This window comes from Vicugna pacos, chromosome 19 (assembly GCF_048564905.1).
Source record: "Vicugna pacos chromosome 19, VicPac4, whole genome shotgun sequence".
NCBI lineage: Eukaryota > Metazoa > Chordata > Mammalia > Artiodactyla > Camelidae > Vicugna > Vicugna pacos.
Window position 1 is genome coordinate 17,010,365 of NC_133005.1, and position 19,414 is coordinate 17,029,778.

General features: G+C 42.0%; 1 protein-coding gene across 1 annotated transcript in view; it reads right to left on the reverse strand.

Annotated features, from left to right (window-relative positions):
* Nucleotides 1–19,414, reverse strand: part of PLCB4 (phospholipase C beta 4) — a 388,618-nt gene that overhangs the window by 113,540 nt on the left and 255,664 nt on the right. Inside the window, exons 3-5 of the mRNA XM_072943829.1 lie at nt 15,664–15,744; nt 14,747–14,806; nt 13,243–13,386 (exon numbers count right to left, since the gene is read on the reverse strand). Coding sequence (XP_072799930.1) covers nt 13,243–13,386; nt 14,747–14,806; nt 15,664–15,744 — 285 coding nt within the window. The remainder of the gene's footprint in view (nt 1–13,242; nt 13,387–14,746; nt 14,807–15,663; nt 15,745–19,414) is intronic.

Below are 19,414 nucleotides of genomic sequence, written 5' to 3' on the forward strand. Positions count from 1 at the left end.
CAGCATCCAGACAAATGTGACCTGCTGAGGCTCTGGGATAGGCACCATCAATCAAGGTGCCCCTGGTCAGCCCTTTTCTAGGCAGCATCACCTGTTCAGTTCAGGCAAATCACATCTATAGGTAATCCTGCAAACTAAACAGGACTTTCAAGATAGGAGGTATTAAAAAGAATCTCAATCAGTGGGTTTGAGTTTCATTATCTAATTTTCTATCATTTATGGAAATTCAAATCCCACCCTTCCCTCCCCCCACCCCCTCCAAAAAGGGAGGAAGGGAAGAAATTGGAAGCAGGAACACAGAGACAATAAAAAGAATGTTTATGGTAAAGATGAATAAATAAATGCCTGGATTACACTGTTTGGAGACATCTGGAAAACTATTGGGTTGAATATTGCCTCTATGACATCATTCTCTGACTTTTTTCCTGTGAAGCAGTAGTTCTGAAAGATTTTGATTTGTGCCTCTTCAATAGACATAAATAACTGAATGAAGGTATGTACGTAGGTACGTAGGTATGTTTGGGCAATGGCTGAACATCCCCACTGCTTTCTGAGGCTGTGGGATACTCCATTTCAGAGAACGCTACAGTAGAGAAACCCATTTCTCATGCTCGTTTGACCAGGGAACCCCCTTTATTTATTTATTTATTTATTTATCTGCAAGTATTTCTCTTTTTTTAGGGGGTGCAGGTAATTAGGTTTATTTATTTCATTTTTTTTTTAATGGAGGCACTGGGGATTGAACCCAGGACCTCGTGCATGCTAAGCATGTGCTCCACCACTTGAGCTATACCCTCCCCCTGGGAACCCCCTTATACGTGGACTCTTTTGAAGAATCCATTTTGTGGGTCACCAATCTGGGAAGCACTGCTCTGTGACTGCAACTCCCACAAATAATGACATGAAACATTCACCAGAAAACTACAGTAAAATCCTATCCTCTTACAGGTGGAAGTGGCCGTTCCTCAATTTGTGAGAGGTGCTGACGGAATCCAGGATGTAGAGTGGATCCAATGCCTGGATTCAAGACACCAGCTTGCCACTTACAGGCTGTGTGACCTTGGGCAGGTTACTCAACCCCTCTGGGTCTACTTCTTCCTCTGTAAATGAGAAGAATCCATTCCATGGGATTGCTGTGAGAATTACATGAGATAATGCCTGCCAAGTGCTTTGAATGGTGTCTAGACATTTAATATGAAATAAAAAATTCACTGTTACTGCTATTATTGTTATAATCGTTAGAGGCCAGCAAAGTTTTTCTGTAAAGGCTCAGGCAATACATACTCTGGGGGCCGCATGTGGTTCTCTGTCGTGTAGCTTTTCAGTTTTGTTTTGCTTTGTCTTAGCAATTCTTTCAAAGTGTAAAAGCCATTCTTTGCTCACTGGCCATACGAAATTGGGCCGAAGGCTGGATCTGGCCCATAGGCTGCACTCTTTTGATTATGACTATTAAATTACTTGCTCCAGGTCATAGCACTCAGAGGCAACAGAGTCTCATCTCAGGCAAGGCATCCTGTCCACCTCCTCTTTTAATTATACCCCAAAGATTAGAAAACATACACACACAGGCGCACCTGCGTTACATACACCTTATGTTCACAACGGCATGTTTCTGCTAGCATTATAGGAGCTGTGTGATAGGCAGAGAAGCAATTTCAAGCTAGTGACTTTTTATCTCTCAGGGGCCAAAAGGTGACATCCAAACTTCATATTATGCTTCTGGTGTAATTGGAGTAATTCATTTTATATTCCCCTGGTGGAGTCGTTTGATAACACAATTAGGGCAAAATGAGCGACTGTGGGCTGGGCCCAGAGCACAGAGGCTCTTCTTAGGAAACCCTTCCAGTTCATGAACCCCCAGCAATGACAACACGTCCCCAGGGAAGACCACAGCATTCTGAACAGAAGTGTCCAAGAGGCCGAAAGTTTTCTACAGAAGCAAAGGCTGGTAACAACCAAGAAAACCCATCTCAAAGACCATGGGGATTTACAATTACATTGAATTCCAAGAGCATGTTTTAAAGACCAAGAAAATGCATGTGATAATTTTAATGACAAAATACAGTATATTAAACTCTACAAACATCATGAGCCCAACTGTGTATACAACTCTGTGTGCATTAAAAAGACATATTGCAGGGTCGGGTTGTAGGGTGGGGAAAAAGGGGGATAACTTCTCAATGGGCATGGAGTTTCCTTTGGGGGGATAAGATGTTTTAGAACCAGATAGGGGTGGTGGTTGCACAACACTGTGATGCACTAAATGGCACTAAACTGTTCATTTTAAAATGGTTAATTTCATGTCAGTTTCACTTGCATTTTAAAAAAGACACAGAAGACGGGAAGGTGCATTCTAGGGGTACTTAATTTCCTTCTTTTCACTCTACCGTACTTTCTACTAGAATGCAGTGGAAGCACACACTCTCCCATGAGCAACTGTCCTTTTGCATTCAGAAAACACCAGTAAACAGTACAAAAATCGCATGGTCCATGCGAATGCTGACAATGACTCTGCTGTATGCTCAGTGCTGCTGCAGATCGGGGAGCCGAGCCACAGCTCAAGGCTCCTTTCTTTTTTTTGAGGGGGTGGTAATCAGGTTTATTTACTTTTAGAGGAGATACTGGGGATTGAACGCAGGACCTCATGCATGCCAAGCATGTGCTCTACCACTCGAGCTGTACCCTCTCCGCAAGGCTCCTTTCTCACTTTGCTGCTCCGGTTACTCCAAGGAAACCTAACTGCCAAGGTGACAAAAATCCTGAAACCACACCAAAACCTCCTCCAGCTCCAGTGTCCTGGTTCCTGCACACACATTCTGATAAGGAGCTTTACTTAAAAAAAAAAAAAAAAGACACTAAAAATTCACATTTGAATCCTTAAGAAAGAAAAGAAGGCGGTTTCAAAAGAAAACAAAGATAGTTTTCTTCAGAATGTCAAGGGGTTGGAGATGTGGAAAACAGAGACTGGAGGCCAGGCCCGGCCCCGCAGACAAGCCCCCAAGGGCCCTGAGTAGCATGAGATTTCCTTCACACTGTGTGACCACAGCAGGTCCCATGACACACACATTCCTCAGAAAACATATTTTAAAGAAATTTACTGTTCCTTCCCACCTCGCCCGAAAGTAACTAGGCCCTAAGTTTCTGAAAACTGTAGCATCAGACCCTCAGTTAATCAGACTTAAAATCTCCTCTCACTTCACCCAGGAAGAAACCCTCTTGATTTCATATGCTTCTCAGATCTTCCTCCTCGCATAACTGGCTGAAGTCAAGAACAACCGATTTTCTCATGTTCTAGCTCAGTACAGATGGCCCTCTGTGTCCGCTGATCTGGAACCCAGACTTGAGGGCTGACTGCACTCTGCCACTTTTATCTAAGGAACTGTTTGAGCATTGAAGGATTCTGGTCTCTGTGGGGTGGCGGGGGTGTTCCTGGAACAAATCCCCTGCGGATATTGAGGGACAACCACACTTCTTAAACTTCAGCTTGCAAAAGAAGTGCCCAGGGGCCTCGTCCCAATGCAGATTCTGATTCAGCAGGGCTGGGGCTGGGGCTGGGCCTGAGATCCTGCATGTCTAAGAAGTTCCCAGGTGATGACAATGTTGCTGGCCCAGACCATACTCTGAGAAGCAGCGCTCTGGGCCACATGGTATGACCATGTTACCATCTTTTTAGAACTTCAGGATCAAGTTGCATCTGTCCTACAACTCGAGTCATGACCTTTGGTCACCTCCACAGCATCTTCAGAATGGATCCCACGAGCATCTCTGCCTGGCACTCAAAGCAGGCCACAGTTTTGGCCTTACTTTCCAATTTCCCAATAAAAAGTGTCCACTCCAGCCCTCTCACTGGACCACCACTGTGGGGCCCAACATTCCTTTGCTTCTGAATCTCTGCTCACGTCCTAACTCCCCTCTGCACAGCCTTCTCTCTGGTGGCCTGTGCACTGTAGACACCACCATAACGTGATTGGCCGGCCCTCCCTCTCCTGGGGACAATGTGTTGCTTCTGTTATGGAAATACTTCTCTCCCCTCCCCTCTTCGATCACAGGGCCCCCTAACCTAGCAATCTGATGACTTAGGGATGGCAATGTGACCCACATTAGGCTAATCTAAGGAATTCTCTGTGTATTCAAGTGCCCTGTCCAAGCAACTAACTTGTACCATCCTTGGCATCCAGTACACATTTCTTTTTGCAGAGATTCTCTAAGTCTTTATAGAAGAAAGTAACTTCAAGGGTCACTCAGTACGACTCCTTTCTTTTACAAAGGAGGGCAAGAAAGCTCACGTAGTGGGCACGATTTGTCCAGGTTTAAAATTCATCAGAAAAGAATTCTTGGATGAACGGCTGAGTGAAGGAAGGGAAAAAGACAAAAGTGGTCATCTTCACTTAAAACGTCAACGCGGTGAACACACTGGTGTAAATATTAGCATTAACCTTGGTGTAAGTGCATTCAGGCTACACGCTGGCTGATGTCTAGGGCTGAGGTTCGAAATGAGCCACAGACACGTTTGTGTTTTGGCAGACACAGTGTGTGCAAAAATAAATACATCTGTCAACATTTTAACATCAGATTTCATGTAAAACATCCAGCTGTCCAGTATCTCATGGAAAAAACACCACCACCACCAACTGTTGAGCAACCTTAGGGCCATGTTCTGATGGTTGGAAAACTGGCAGGAGGTCAGTGCCCCGACGGTGTATACACACTCCACTTCGCTCCAGTCCACACCATCTCTATGCGTATTTGTCATGACTCCCATCATCTCCCTGGCTCCCGTAGGCATCTGTGCCCCCAACTTTGGTCTAAAGGAACTATAGCTTTTGGTAATACAGAGATAAAGAAATAATTTCAGGGTGCAGAGGGCACCACCATGGGTCAGACACTAAAGTTCTGGATTCTGGACAAGTGGTCTGGCAAGAGCAGGATGAGAACTGAAGGAGGAAGGAAGAGAGAACAAGAGAGAGGAAAGGTGGTGGCGGGAGGCTCAGGAGACAACTGTCACCCACTCCACAGATTCACCGATGAACACAGCGCCCCCAAGGCTGAGGGTTTGATGAGCTCCCCATTCAACCCAGCAATTAAACAAATAAACCCCATTATCTTTGTTTGGCAAGAGGGAAACACCTAGGTGGGATGGGGTATTCAAAGCTTACAGATACGCACCCATACATTAGCTCTGACTCACAGCTCTGTCCTTGAGAACGCTTTTTACTGCCTCTCGCCGATCCATTTCCAGTGAATTCAGGATAGTTTAAAGAAAAAAACAAAACAAGAACATGCCAACTTTCACCCCTGGAAACATGAAACACACATATACACACACATACACACACAGACTGGAGCCTCAAAATACTGTGAGACAATGTGGTAAAAAAAAAAACCAAATCGATTAGTAGATGGGGTCTTGGACGATGGATAGGAAGGTCAGCGTTACAACTTAGCTCCTTTAGCGCTCAGCAGGGGAGCCTGGCCGGCAGACCAGAGAGTTAGTGTTAAGTTCGTCAAGGCTTCTGCAGGAGAAGCAGGATATAAAGCCTCCTATGAGCTTTTCTGCAGGGCAGTCGTTCTCAAACTTGAGCCCTCACCCGGAGGGATATTTACAAGATGGGGTTACCAATTCACTAGGCCTGAGGCTGGGCCTCAGAACCTGCATCTCTGATTAAGTTCTCAAGTACGGCTGGAGCTGCTGATCTGCGGACCAGACTTTGAGAACCACTGGCATAGGCAATACAACTAAAACTGCATTTCAAAGTAGTTTTTTTTTTTTTTTAAACAGGGTACTTTGAAACAAACCTACTTCTAGGGTCATAGAAACTAATTCATTTTAATCAAGCTTTATGTGTTCTTAGTGAATTCTAACCAAAGGGTAGTAGGCTGCTGGAATCACCTACAGATTTACCTGCAAGCTGTAGTCAATCAATCTGATGAAAACTTGTTGTGGTTTAAGATCGTTATGATTTTTGGACTATGTTCATTTGTATGCAGAATCAACCAAACTTAAACTTCACCCAGCATCAGAATCACCTGGTGCAGATACTAACTACTACCGAAAACAGATAAACAAGTTTCTACTGTACAGCATGGGAAACTACATTCAATATCTTGCAGTAACTGATAATGAAAAAGGGTATGACAAGGAATATATGTATGTGTATGTATGACTAAAATATTATGCTGTACACCAGAAATTGACACAACATTGTAAACTGACTATACATCAACTAAAAAAAAAATCAGCTGGGAGGCTAGTTCAAATATTATTATAAAAGCACTGAATCCCTACGCTGTACCCCTGGAACTAAGACAATGTTATACATCAACTATACTTCAATTAACAAAAACAGATTACTGGGCTCCATCCTGAGAATTTCAGATTCATTAGGCTGGGGGAGGGCCCAAGAATTTGCATTTTTAAGAAGTTTTCCCATGCGACTTCTGGTCTGATCTCTTTGAGTAGGTGTGTGCTTGACTATGAGCAGAGGAACTAGCTTGAGGGGAAGGGGGGCCCTGCAGGGTGTGAGCAGAGCCAGTAGGAGGGACGGGCTAAACAGTGAACTTGATTTTTTTTCCCCCAACAAAACAAAGGATAAATCCCCTCTCCAAGAACCTTTCTGGTTAAGCCCTTCCACTCAGCATAATTCAAGTCCAGCAAAGTGATTCTGACATTCAACCCCACTTACTAAAATAAGATTTTATTACCCGTAATAAACTACCTGACCTTATCTTTTTTGTGTACAAGGGAGACACATGACATTTTTGTAACTTAATTTCTATCGTATTTATCCATGCGCTCATTTGATGACTTGGTTACGAAGCAGAATTTACGGAGTTTGCCAAATATTTACAACCTGCATAAAGTATAATGAGCAGCCTGGAAATTGTCTAAACTCAAATCCAAATTTTTGCATTCGGAACTTCATAATAACAGCTTATTTTTTGTAATCAAAGTAAGATTCAACTTGGTATAAAATAACAGACTTATTTGTGGAGACGTTAAATGAGGGTTGCCTTTCAGCCTTATGTACAGTGACTGTGTTTTCAGTTTGCTGTGTAGCGCCAGCTGTAACTTAATGAAAGACATCTGAGCCCCCTTCAACTCGCCAGAGACAAAATCCTTCCGAGCTGGCTGTCTCCTAAGAGAGAAAAAATACACAAGAGAAACCGAGCTGCTTTTCTAACTAAAGAAGGTTGTTAAAATATTTGGTGTAATTCATAGAGCTTAGGGTAAAACGGTGGCCAAAGAGATGAGAAGATTCAGGAAAAAAGCTCTATTATATACAGTTTAGGGGGAATAAAAGGGAAATATTTCCTTTATGTGGCTGCTTCTATTGCTTTTTAAAATTTATTTATTTATGCAGGGGATAAATAATCAGATTTATTTATTTGTTTTTTTCAGCGGAGGTACTGGGGATTGAACCCAGGGCCCTGTACATGCTAAGCATGCACTCTACCCCTTGAGCTACACCCTCCCCTCTTTCTATTGCTTTTATTCATAGGTGTTTTAAGTGACATGACCTTCCAAGACTCCCTCACCTATTACCCAAAGGCACACTGTGTTCAAGGAGAAAGTGCCAGCAATTTGTTAGCAATTCCTTTTAACAGAAGGTTTTGAAGGAGAGGAAATGAGAGCTGAATTTGCTCACTGGAACAGCAGGAAGGATTTAGGTAAGCAGAAAATAATGATCTAAACTGGAAAGGAGCCAAGACACCAGGGTTAAAACCTCTAGGCCTGTCATGGGATTCCTAGCAACAGTCGCGTTGCATCCTGAAGAGTGCCTCTAAAAATAACCCCGTGGAGTCCCAGACCTTTTCTGACTCTCACTGAATCACATTTTCTCAGTCTTCTCCTCCAAAGATCATTCTCCTGGCTTTTCTTAGAGCTAAATGGCAAAAAGCCTGAGGAGCATGAAAGGTTATACATATTTATCACCTGGGTTAGAATTTAGGGACTCAGTCAACATGAAAACCTAGACAGAACAGGTATCTACTGAGCACGAATACTACATGGCTTTGGGGATGCGGCGGTGACCATGATGCTGCCCTCATGGGCGGGAGGAAAACGATACATGAATATAGGGTTATAAAGACTGACAAGTACTGTGAAGAGAAATAAAGCAGGATAAGGAGTCAGGACGCACTGAGTGGAGGTGAGACAGGACGCTGAGGTGGTATTCCAGCAGAGACTTGAGAAATGTGAGGGAGGAAGCTCTGCCTGTAATTGGGGAAGGAGTATGTTCCAGGCAACAGGGACAGCATGTGCAAAGTCCCTGAGGCTGGAAGGAAATACAAAGGAGGCAAGAAAGACAAAGGCTGCCAGGGGAAGGGAAACAAGGATGGATTCCTGCAGGGCTCTGTAAGCCTTGAGCAGCAGAGCGATGCGATTTGAATTACACTCTAAAACCATTCCTACAGCTGCTATTTTGAGAACAGATTAAAAGGGGGAAGGCCAAGGCCAAGGCCAAGGCACCAGTAGGCAGAGGAATGATATTGGCCTGGAGGATGCTGTTGTGATGTTGGTGGTAGAAGCAGCTAGAATCTAGATCCAGAGTGTTTGGTCGTGGACTGATCGTGTGCGGAGGATATGCATGGTCTCAGAACCCAGAAGGATGTGGGTGAGAGGTCTGATGTGGACTCATGTTTATGGTACCATGAGACATTTATTTTGTAGGGGAGAAAGAGAAGTCTATAGACTTGAGCTCAAATCTTGTAAAGAGGTAGAGTGGCCAGGCAAGCTTTACTCTTTAAGCAAAGAGGGCAGCTTAAGAAAACACAAGCAGAGCAACAAGAGATGTCTTTTGATTTTTGAAAAACCACAACCATTTTCACAGTCATGTGCTGGAAAATATTTTGCATTTATTTGAAAGCTCATCTCTAAGAAACTCAGATTCCATGGAAAATTGTTCTGACTCTTAAAACAACCACTTGAAATAAGAAGGAAAAAATGCCCGAGACCTCCTCATGGAAGTGGATAAATAAAGGAAATCAAATGGCTTTCTCAAAGTCAGGAAAGGTTCCACATGTGGAAGTTGGTCCTCCGTGAAGAGTATGTGAATTGAAGGTTGGCCCATTTGCCTGGATTAAATGTTTGGTTACGTGAATTTTTCAGAATGTTCAGACTGTCCGTGTCATAAAAGCCCAAGAATTAAGAACTGACTCCAGAATCTCAAATAAATTCTCCTACGCAAGTTCCGTACTAGAAATCCTCTTAAAACTTGTATCTCACTGGTCAGACCAAGACGTGGTGGAGGCACACAGAACAAGCAAAACACTCTGCCCACCCAGAGAAATGCCAAACTCTCACAGTTAATAAGCTATTTTCCAACACATGGTACCTTTTTTCTCTTGCCTCGCGTGCTTGCCAGGAGTCACTTACATTTGTTTCCAAACCTGTTTGTGTTGTAATAAAAATTACATGAACCAATGGGATGCGCTTGTGGAGAGGAGGAGGGTTATCATGCCTTTAGGTGACTATTTGGAAAGATCTCTTTAAAGGCAAGTTGCTAAAAATTGTTTTCTTAAGCTCTGGGTGAACAAGACAACTAAAGGATTAGGGAATGAAGTCACACAGCTGTAGGATTCCATACTCCAATTGCTCCATGAGTGCCTTTAAAGTCTCAGTTCTACTTCAAAGAAACCAAACTGGAAATTTCAGACAATGCACTATGGGTGACGTGCAGGCAGAAAACACATCCACCCCAACCAACAGACCCATACGTGGAGCAGAGACCGGCCCTGACACTAAACGACTGGCCAGCAACTGGACCACACTGAGAGGCTTTTCAAGTTAGTGTTTAAGGTCTGTAAGTGTTATTTTTTTAAATGATGACTTGCTTTAACTGACTTTTCTGATAAACTGGCTAGGAGAGCAGACAGCATATTCCATGGTCCCATGATCCGGGGCTCCTAAGCTGCACTCACGGCAAAGTGGTCCCACAGACTGAGCCACCAACCCCAGCTCAGGCACACCGGGGGACAGCTTGATACTTCTCACTTGACCTGATTTAATTTGTGAATTCTGCCATCGTTTTGATCTGCGGTAATTACATCTCTGCGTATTCCGTATAAATCCTCTCACTTCGATGGCTTGTGTGTTCTGTTAGGGACAGTAACACATACAGAGGAACACGTACCTAGCCATAAAGTAGTGCTGATGAGCAGAATATTGTCAAGGCTGGAGACGGTAGGTGTTATCATCTGGATTAATATAGTTATTTTAAGTTTCAAACTCAGGAAGTGGGCAGGATTATCCACATCCTTGTACACATAGTGAAAAATGTATTCAATATCCTCTTTTCCTAGTATCTTTTAACCGAAAGGACATACTCTAATAATTACAGGCTGTCCAGTTGGGATTAACACTGATATATTACACCATTAATGAAATATACAATTTTAGCTAATAGTTCCCAGAAGCTGAAACATTTAGGTTCTTCAATAAGAGCAGACTTAAATAGTATTAAGTTTGAATTGAAAGATCCAGTATAGAATTATTTCATAGTCATTACTTGTTTGGTGAGCCAATCTTAAATTCAGTGAAATGGCTACTATGAAAAAAAAAAAAAAACCCGAATCTTATCTTTAAGTACAGACTTCCGCCTGGAATATACACACATAAAGCACATACTCATGAGTAGAGGTTGTGGACCACAACTCTTAAACAAAATGAACCAAGACTCAGAGCAATCAAACCGTGGAAAACAAAAACACTATAGATTTACTGATCTGAGCCATCTTCCCGGGACTGCCCTTGCCCAGGGGTGAGGTGGGGTGGATAGTATCACCCTGGAAATCAGGCCTGAGTTTTAGGCTGGACTCTGGCCTAGCTTGCTGTGTAGACATCGGCGAGTTCTTTTAACTCCTTGGTTTCCTTTTCCACATCTGAAAAATGAGGTGGTGGGAAGCCCTTCCCAAGTTCCCTCTCCAGCTCTAAAACTGTGATCAGAATAGCAAACACGCATCAAAACACGCTCGGCGCTTTCCAAGTAATGACCCGTGTAATCCACACAGCAGTCCTGAGAGCAGACATGTTGGCACTGTTCTTAGTTCACAGATGAACAAGATGAGGCTCAGAGAGGCAAGCTGTCTGCCTTCGTCACACAGCTGGGAAGCAGAAGAGCAAGGGATCAAGCCCAGATCACCCGCCCCAAGCCCTGATCTTAAACTCACACGAGTCATACTGTATCTTGTAATACAATGAGTTGACAAAAGCCAGGATACACAGGTCTATGAAACTACTTTTTTTGCAAAATTTCAGGCAGCTAAAGAGCCTTATCCAATTAACAAATCTGTTTCTTTGTAGGTGGTCAGCATGGACTTCTGGGACTGAACGTTGCTATAGCAAACAGAAACTAGAAAGACCTCTGTAGCAAATAATGTATGTGTGAACTCCAAGGACCAGGAACAATGCTTGTTGGATCAGCAGGGTTCAAGAAACCATTCAGACTAGGTGCTGCTCTGAGCACCATAATGAAAGAACTTTAAGGCACGGCAAAATCTGTTCTCCCCAAATGAGGTGATCTGGAACCATAAAACCAACCAGACAACCACAAGGACAGAAGCAAGGCTCTCATGTGACATGGACCACCCACTCCTGGCACCAAAACCACAGCAGAGAGCTTCTCAAACTTCACCATACATACAAGTCATTGGGGGCCTTGTTAGAAATGAAGGTTCTGGATCAGTAGGTGTGGGGGGCCTGAGATGCTAATGTGTAAGGAGCTCCCAGGTAAAGCCTGTGCAGCTGCATTGTGGACCACACCTTGTGAGCGACGGCAAAAGAGCCTTGATGGTCTCAGAATCTGCAGAACTCAGTACTGCACCGTAAAGCTCTGGGTCTAGTGATAAATCTTCTAATCTCAGTTTTTCAAATAATCTTACCTGTATGTTCCTTTCAGATTCTAAAATTCAGTATTTCTAACGATGACCTTTCTCATTCAACCTTGTACTGAGCTTCAACCTGCAGGATCAAGGGAGAAGAAAAATGCCACCTCCCTCCAACCCCCAATCTCCCAAACCCAGGTCTCTGCAGTGGAAGAGCAAATCGCAAAAGCCTCTTCATACATATTATGCAAAGATAATGGGTACTCTGTTCACATGTAAAGCTGCCCTGAAGGCAAATGATTTGCAGAAAAGTGATTCAAATTTGAGGTTTTCTACTTTGGCTGAAATATCCTTGAGATTTACTTGCTAGGGCAATGGTATGCTGCTTATGGTATTAAGATGAACCATAACCCCGTGCTTTAGTAATAGCTCATTGCGGGAGGTGGGGGTTGAGTTGGATATCTTCATCATCTAGACCTGCACTGTCCAACAGGGTAGACAGGAGCCATGTGTAGCTACTGAAATGTAGCATGTCTGAATTATGTAGCATGTCTGAATTGAAAACACATCAGATTTTGAAGGCTTTGCATGAACAGAAGAATGTAAAATATGTTAATTGACTTTTTTATTGATTTCATGTTCAAGTGGCATATTGGGTTAAAAAATGATATATTGGGATAAAATAAACATCAAGTTTCTACTGTATAGCCCAGGGAACTATACTCAATATCCTGTAGTAACCTAAAGTGAAAAAGAATATAAAAACAAATATATGTGTGTATAGGTATGACTGAAACATTATGCTGTACACCAGAAATTGACACAACATTGTAAACTGACTATACTTCAGTTACAAAAATATCTTACAAAAATGATATGATGAATTAAAGTATTACTTTATTGAAATTAATTTTACCTATTCCTTTTGACTTTATAACTGTGGCTAGTAGAAAAATTTAAATTACACCTGTGGCTTGCATTATATTTCTACTGGGCAGTGCTGATATAGCCCCTGGCTACTCAAAAAAGTGTGGCTCTCAGACCAGCGGCATCAGCATCAATTGGGAGCTTGTTAGAAAAGGAGAATTTATCCTCACCTCAGACCTACTGACCCAGAATCTGAATTTTTATGAAACCCCTGGTGATTCCTGTGCACATTCAAGTTTGAGAGGCAGCTCCAACACAGCATAGTAGTGGCTGGGCTGTTGGCATACATGAGTGACATGCTAGAAGGGTGCTGCATGTGCTGAATTTTCAGGACCAACATTCCAGAAAGGCAATGGAAACATTTCTTTAAAAAATTTTAAATGAAATAGGTATACAATTTAAAATATACATTAAAATTTTTTATACACAGAAAATTATGCACACCGTATATGTACAGATTGAAAGGGAGGGAGGCTGCTTCACTCAGGTTACCTTAGTTACTTCTGGACTTTCAGCCACCATGTACGTGAAACTGATGTTCACTAGGTCAATACCACTGCAGACACAGACTATCCGCCCTTCCAGATCATTTTCTGATTTTCCAACAGCTTCAAGAGCAGCCAGAATTTTGGGATCCTGTACAGAATTATACAAATAGGAAAAAATATCAGATCCCAGAGCATGGAAGAAGCATGGTAAACAGAAACTACATTTGATGTAAAAATATGTATCAGGGCAAATGTTTTCTTTCTATCTAAAATTGCCCAGGTATCTAGCATTATTCTAAAACCTGTACAGGTAAAATCTGTTAACACTAGACAGTACTAGAACTCAATTAGCAAGAAAGGTATTATAATATTATTGGTTTAGAAGTCTAGGAAGGAAGGTCTTTCTTTCAACTTTTGGTGGTAGTTATTGGAGGACCTGGGCTGTAGCAACAGGATGGAAAGGCTCTGGCTGGGACCTGCTTGTGTCCACAAAGGCTGAAGAGGTCTCTCACAGAGGATGGCCACTGAAGGGTCACACATATACACAGGGCACTGCCACAACCAGCAACCACAAGTTACTTAAAAATGAGATTGTCTTTCAAATACCTGGACACAAAGAATGAGTATGTCCATCTCAAGAAACCAAAGCATCCTCATTTGGAATGAAGACTGCGTAAGTTTACCCTAATTAGCAAACAAGACAGTGGCTTTGCCCTCCAAAAGAACTCAGGGGAAAATGCCAACCAAGTTATACAGAAATTTTAGCTAACATAAAAGAGGGTAGCCAAATGCAAAACAAAACAAAACAAAAAAAAAACAAAAACAAAAACAAAAACGAAACCCAAAAAAAACCCAAATAACAAAAACAAAAAACAACAAAAAAAAATCCCACAAAAAAATCAGAAACCAAATGAGAAACATGATTTTGTTTCAAACATCTAAAAACCTGCAGGGTTATTATGGAAAAGGGAATAAATACTGTGCTAGACTATTCTAGGAAAAAAACATCTTTTAAATTCCTAGCACCACTATGCAAACAGCTTCCTATTCAAACAAATCAGTCACCGTGAAGAGGGCTTACTTATGTGCTTTGTCATTCTTTTTTCTCTCAGAGGCAAACTGAGCCTTCAAGGTGAGCCAGTGTCTGCACACACAGGTGTAGACACCACCCACGCCATGTAAATTTCCACGTCAACCACAGACCAGAAGGGACTCACTGCTGAAAAAGAAGCCGCATGGAGTGGCAGTGGGAGGGGCGTGCTTCTCAAATTAATTTCGGAATTAAGGGAACTGTTTATTTCGATCCTGGCATCGCACACAGCTTGTCATTTTCAAAGGTTAATAACGATTTCTAATATCATTAAACACAATACAATCCCAGTCACCCAACCATGAGAGATGACTTCTAAACTGTGCCTGCTCTTCATTCCCAGCTGATGATTTGGAGGCGGCACCAGGTTAAATAGCATTCTGCGTTTAGAAGAACAGCAAACACCAATCACGGGTACCTTTGGGGTGGCTCCCAGCCGGACACTGTTGATGAGGGAACATTCTAGCACTTGCCCTTCCTGCAAAGAGAGAACGTAGCACAGCCGTGAGCCTAAATTCCGCCAGACCTATGGCGCAGATAAAGTAATCAGCAGGTGTCTGTGATGATGAACGCAGTGCTGATTAGAGCAAGGCAGAAGCAGGATTAAAATAATAATAATAATAATAATAATAATAATAATAATATTAGTAGTAGTAGTAGTAGTAGTAGTAGTAATTTCCAACTATCAGAAATAGTCAAGACCCCAAACATTCCAGTTCAAATACATATATAAGTGCAACTCTGAATACTTATAAAATGTTGTTACTTTTATACATACAATATCATTAATAACATACGTACATGATTAAATAGACATGTGCACATGAAACATTAAGTGTGAATATGCTAACAATTATAAAACTTGATTCTACTTTTTGTAAATTCAGTCCAAAAGTTCATTAAATGGGTACACTGTGCCACGTGTTGAGTTACACCCTGGGGTATATAACCATATGAAAATACCCTTAATGCACATTTGCAGTTTTAGCTTGAACATCTCTCTTCCGGGAAACCTTCTTAACTCCCAAGATTTAAATCAGACTTGCCTTTATTAAAGCTCTTGTAACAACCCGAACTTCTCCTTCACAACTCTAAATGACTTGTAACTTCTTTTTTTTTTTTTTGATGCCTAACTTTGATCCCAGGGTGAGGATCGTGTCCTTAACCATCGCTGGATCCCTAACCCCTGGCACATAGAGGCATATTTTTAAAAATCTTGAATGAATGAATAAGCATAGGGCCTGTGTCCTCAAGAGGCGCTTGGTCACTCATCGAGAAATGAAATGCCTTAACCCTGACAGCAGGAAGGAGTAGCTTGCTGTTTCTGTGCCATACCTTGCCTTCACTTCTCCAGGTCAGAAAGAAGCCAAATTCATCCACTTTGAAGAGGCAATTGGGTTCAAACACATAAGATTCCTGTTAAAAAGAAATGTGTTGATCAGCATGTCTCACACCATCTTGAATCTAATAAAAATGTAAATATCTTTTAGCCTCTAAACAAGGGAAAATACATCCTGAATCTAATGACCATATTTCTTATTATATTATGGAATGTTTTCATTTTGAAACTTCCTTGCGTTCATTTTTGCACTGAAAGACTGATCAATTTTCTATGGCATCTTCCTTTAGGGTAGTTTTTAGAACAAAACACACTAATGTCCTGAAGGTCACAGAGGAGAAATTTTCTCTAAGATCTTGGAAAAAGTGTTCCTGGAAGGAAGAAGGACTTTCAAGTTCTAGCCAATTGGTCTCCCCCAACACAAAAAGAATGTTGCCTGTCCCTGACATAATGTCATAAATTAGCAGACAATTATTTTTAAGTCATTAATTTTTTTTAATCTATACAATTCAGCATTCAGAGTTACTCAGAAAATACCTGAACTTCTTGCTTTTATAGCCAACCTCATTTGGTATCTGGTAAACCAGGACTTAAGCAAGATTTTGAGCTACTCAAAATATAGTCCTGGGACAGCAGCATCACCATCACCCGGGAGCTTGACTGAATTGTAAAATCTAGGGCTCAGGCCAGACAGACTGAATCAGAGTCTGTAGGGTGAGGACCAGAAATCTGTGTTCCAATAAGCCGTCCACCTCCAGGTGAGTCTAGTACACACTAAAGTCTGCAATCACTGCTGTGGACTTTGACATCAGAAACGCTACTGAAAACCACAGAATCAAAATTTGAATCAAGAAGGAACATTAGCCAAATGCAAGGGCCTGTTAGCTAAGTGGTATTTGCCTAAGGATTCCTGGTCTTTAGCAAGAAAGCACTATTGTTCTCAAGAGCACCAGGAAAGTTCTATGTCAATGAAGGAAAAAAAAAGGTGTTCAGGAAATGAAGTCAGATGCCCTCTGCCCTCTGTTTGCATTACACCGAAACCTGGCATCCACGTGTCAACAAACCCACACGTTCTTCTCATGATCTGAAGAGCTTGTCCTCCTAGATAATAACACCACAATAGGGAACCGGTCTGGTAAACAGGAGCAGGGCAGTGACTTCAAACAAACAAAGGGTAAATACAGGATTAAGATTTCAAGTGTAGTCCAGACTCTCGGTTTCACCCATCAAAACGTATCTCTGTAAATTCCAGGGAAGCAGCAACATTCATCAAAGGAAACCCAACATCAAGATACTAGACCACCTTAAAGTGTCAGAATTTAGAGTCCCAGGGGCCCTCAACAAAGCCAGCCTTCGAATTTGTTTGGGTGGTTTTCTGACAGATGAAGCATTATCATACATATTTCAACTCCGTACCAGGTTTGTGCTCAGCACTGCAGTCCCAGCAATGACTAAGACGAAGGAAGGGGTGTGGTATGACCTTTGCTTTTGGAGTCAAAACCCAGTTCTGCCACTTCCTGATAGTGTACTTTCTCTTACAAAGACCCTTTCTAAGACTCAGAATCCTTATCTAATATAAGGAAGAGGTTACACTTAGTTTTCGAGATTGAAATGAGATGGTAAGTGTAAGTACCTTTGCGTTTGTACTACAAATGTGACTCACAGAGTTAGAGTTCAGCAGGTGGTAGCCGCTCTCACTAATGTGTGGTTCAGGTTGATATTTGTGGTAGCAAATTACGAACAACATACATTTGCCAATACGTGATGTTTTTGATCCACAAAAATGCACTTTGGGTTGGATCAACTTTTTAGAAAAGGCTTGACCCAGGAGTTGACACTTCAGATGGGTCAAAGAGAATGCGTCCAAGTTATCCAGGTGAAGTACGTGGCAGGCAGAGGGAGTGGCCCTTGTAAAGACGTGTAAGCCTGACCCAATGGCGGGGACTTCTGAGGAGCTGGTGTGGTTAGAACATCTTAAGGGGATGGTAGGGGATGAGTCTAGACACATAAATAAGGCTAGATCGGAAGGGTGTTGCATGCCACACCAAAGGAATTGAACTTGACCCCAAAGGCCATATAGAGTCTTATGTCATTACTGATTGAGAAATGAGAATAATCAATTAATTAAACCATGAGAATCAACACATTTTAGAATACTTCCCAAGGAACATCCTAATGGTAATGTAGAATCCTGGTGCACAGTGTTCACAAGCATGACCTAAAATGGTATTGACAGGGTAGACCCACAATGAATCAGCTCCCAACATTATTATGTATTTATGTGCATCCTATCCACTGCCAAATAAGGATCTGAGATGACCCATGAAATATACATGATAAGTAAGAATGGCTTTCTAGCTTATTTTGAGGTAGAACTTTCAGTTCCTTGGCCTCCCTAACTGCAATGATTTTTTTTTCGTTCTTCCTCTCTCAATTACTTAGTACCCTTGGACACTAATTCTGAATTACCACCTGGAAATTCAGATTCCACCCAAGAATTCAGAATCCCAACATCCCACTCTTGGACCATTTAATTTGATCCTTTTAGCCTGTAGCTCTACAATCCTCACTCTCCTATATTAATTTAACTTCTTTGCAACTTCCTATTCAATAGCCCTGCTGATCTCTCACTAACCACCAGACTTCCCTTCTTTTTCCTTCCATCCTTGTCCAGCTTATTTACATGATCCAATATCAGTCACTTCCTCATAAATATCCTCAACTCCTACATCTCATTTTCTGTTTTCTTGGTCAAAAAATTAAGTCCATCCTGTCCATATTTTATCACTGAGCTTGATGAAGAAACTCACAAAACTGGATTGTCTGGCTTTGGCTTAAATTCAAGATTACACGTTTCAAGTGGATGGTCAACATGATTTTCAACCTTGTAATCCTTCCCTAAAAGGATCCTCACTCTTCGAAAAGACTATCTCATTGCTTCTTCTCAAACCCTTTTACTCCCGGCCAATTACTGTGCTTCACTGACTAAAGGAAACTCATCAGATGGGAACCTTTCTTCTTCGTTCCTCCTAATGAAACATGGTTTCTCCCATCAAAGTTCAATCCCCCCACTTCTGCTCTAGGTTCAGTCTTCTTCCAGATTCCATCCTCTTTCACCTACACAGGATTTCAGTCTTTTGTTTATCACCACCCAATACATATCATTTTTTTTTCCTCTATTAGATGATTCCTATCAGCATACAGGTATAGTCTAGCTATCCCAACTTCTTCCTTCATTGACCATGTTATGTCTCTGATCCCCTTTCAGGGCATAGAATCCTGAAGAGTCTGTCTATATGTACTGACTCCACTACCTCCCTTTCATACTATCTTTGACCAATTCCATCTACCTTCAATTCCTATCCCTTGCTAACATGTCTCTGGCCAGGTTCACCATGACTGACTTTCATGCTGCCAAATGCAGGGCACACATTCCTTTTCTCATTTGATTTTGATCTCTGAGCAGCTGATAATTCCCTCCTCCTTGAAACACTCTCCAATCTTGATATACTGGCGGTATTCCATTCATCTCTTTTCCTTCTGTACCCAGCCTCTACAAGCTCCACAGGAATTGGCTCCGGGAATTCTCCTTTCCACTGCTCCTAGATCTTTTTTAACCCCAGGGCTTTGATGCCATCTATTTCTTGATGATTCCCAAATTTATAATAGCAGGCCAGTCCTGTCTGAGTTCCAAATTCAGACGTCTAACTCCCTACTTGATATCCCCACACAGGTGTCTCAAAATTA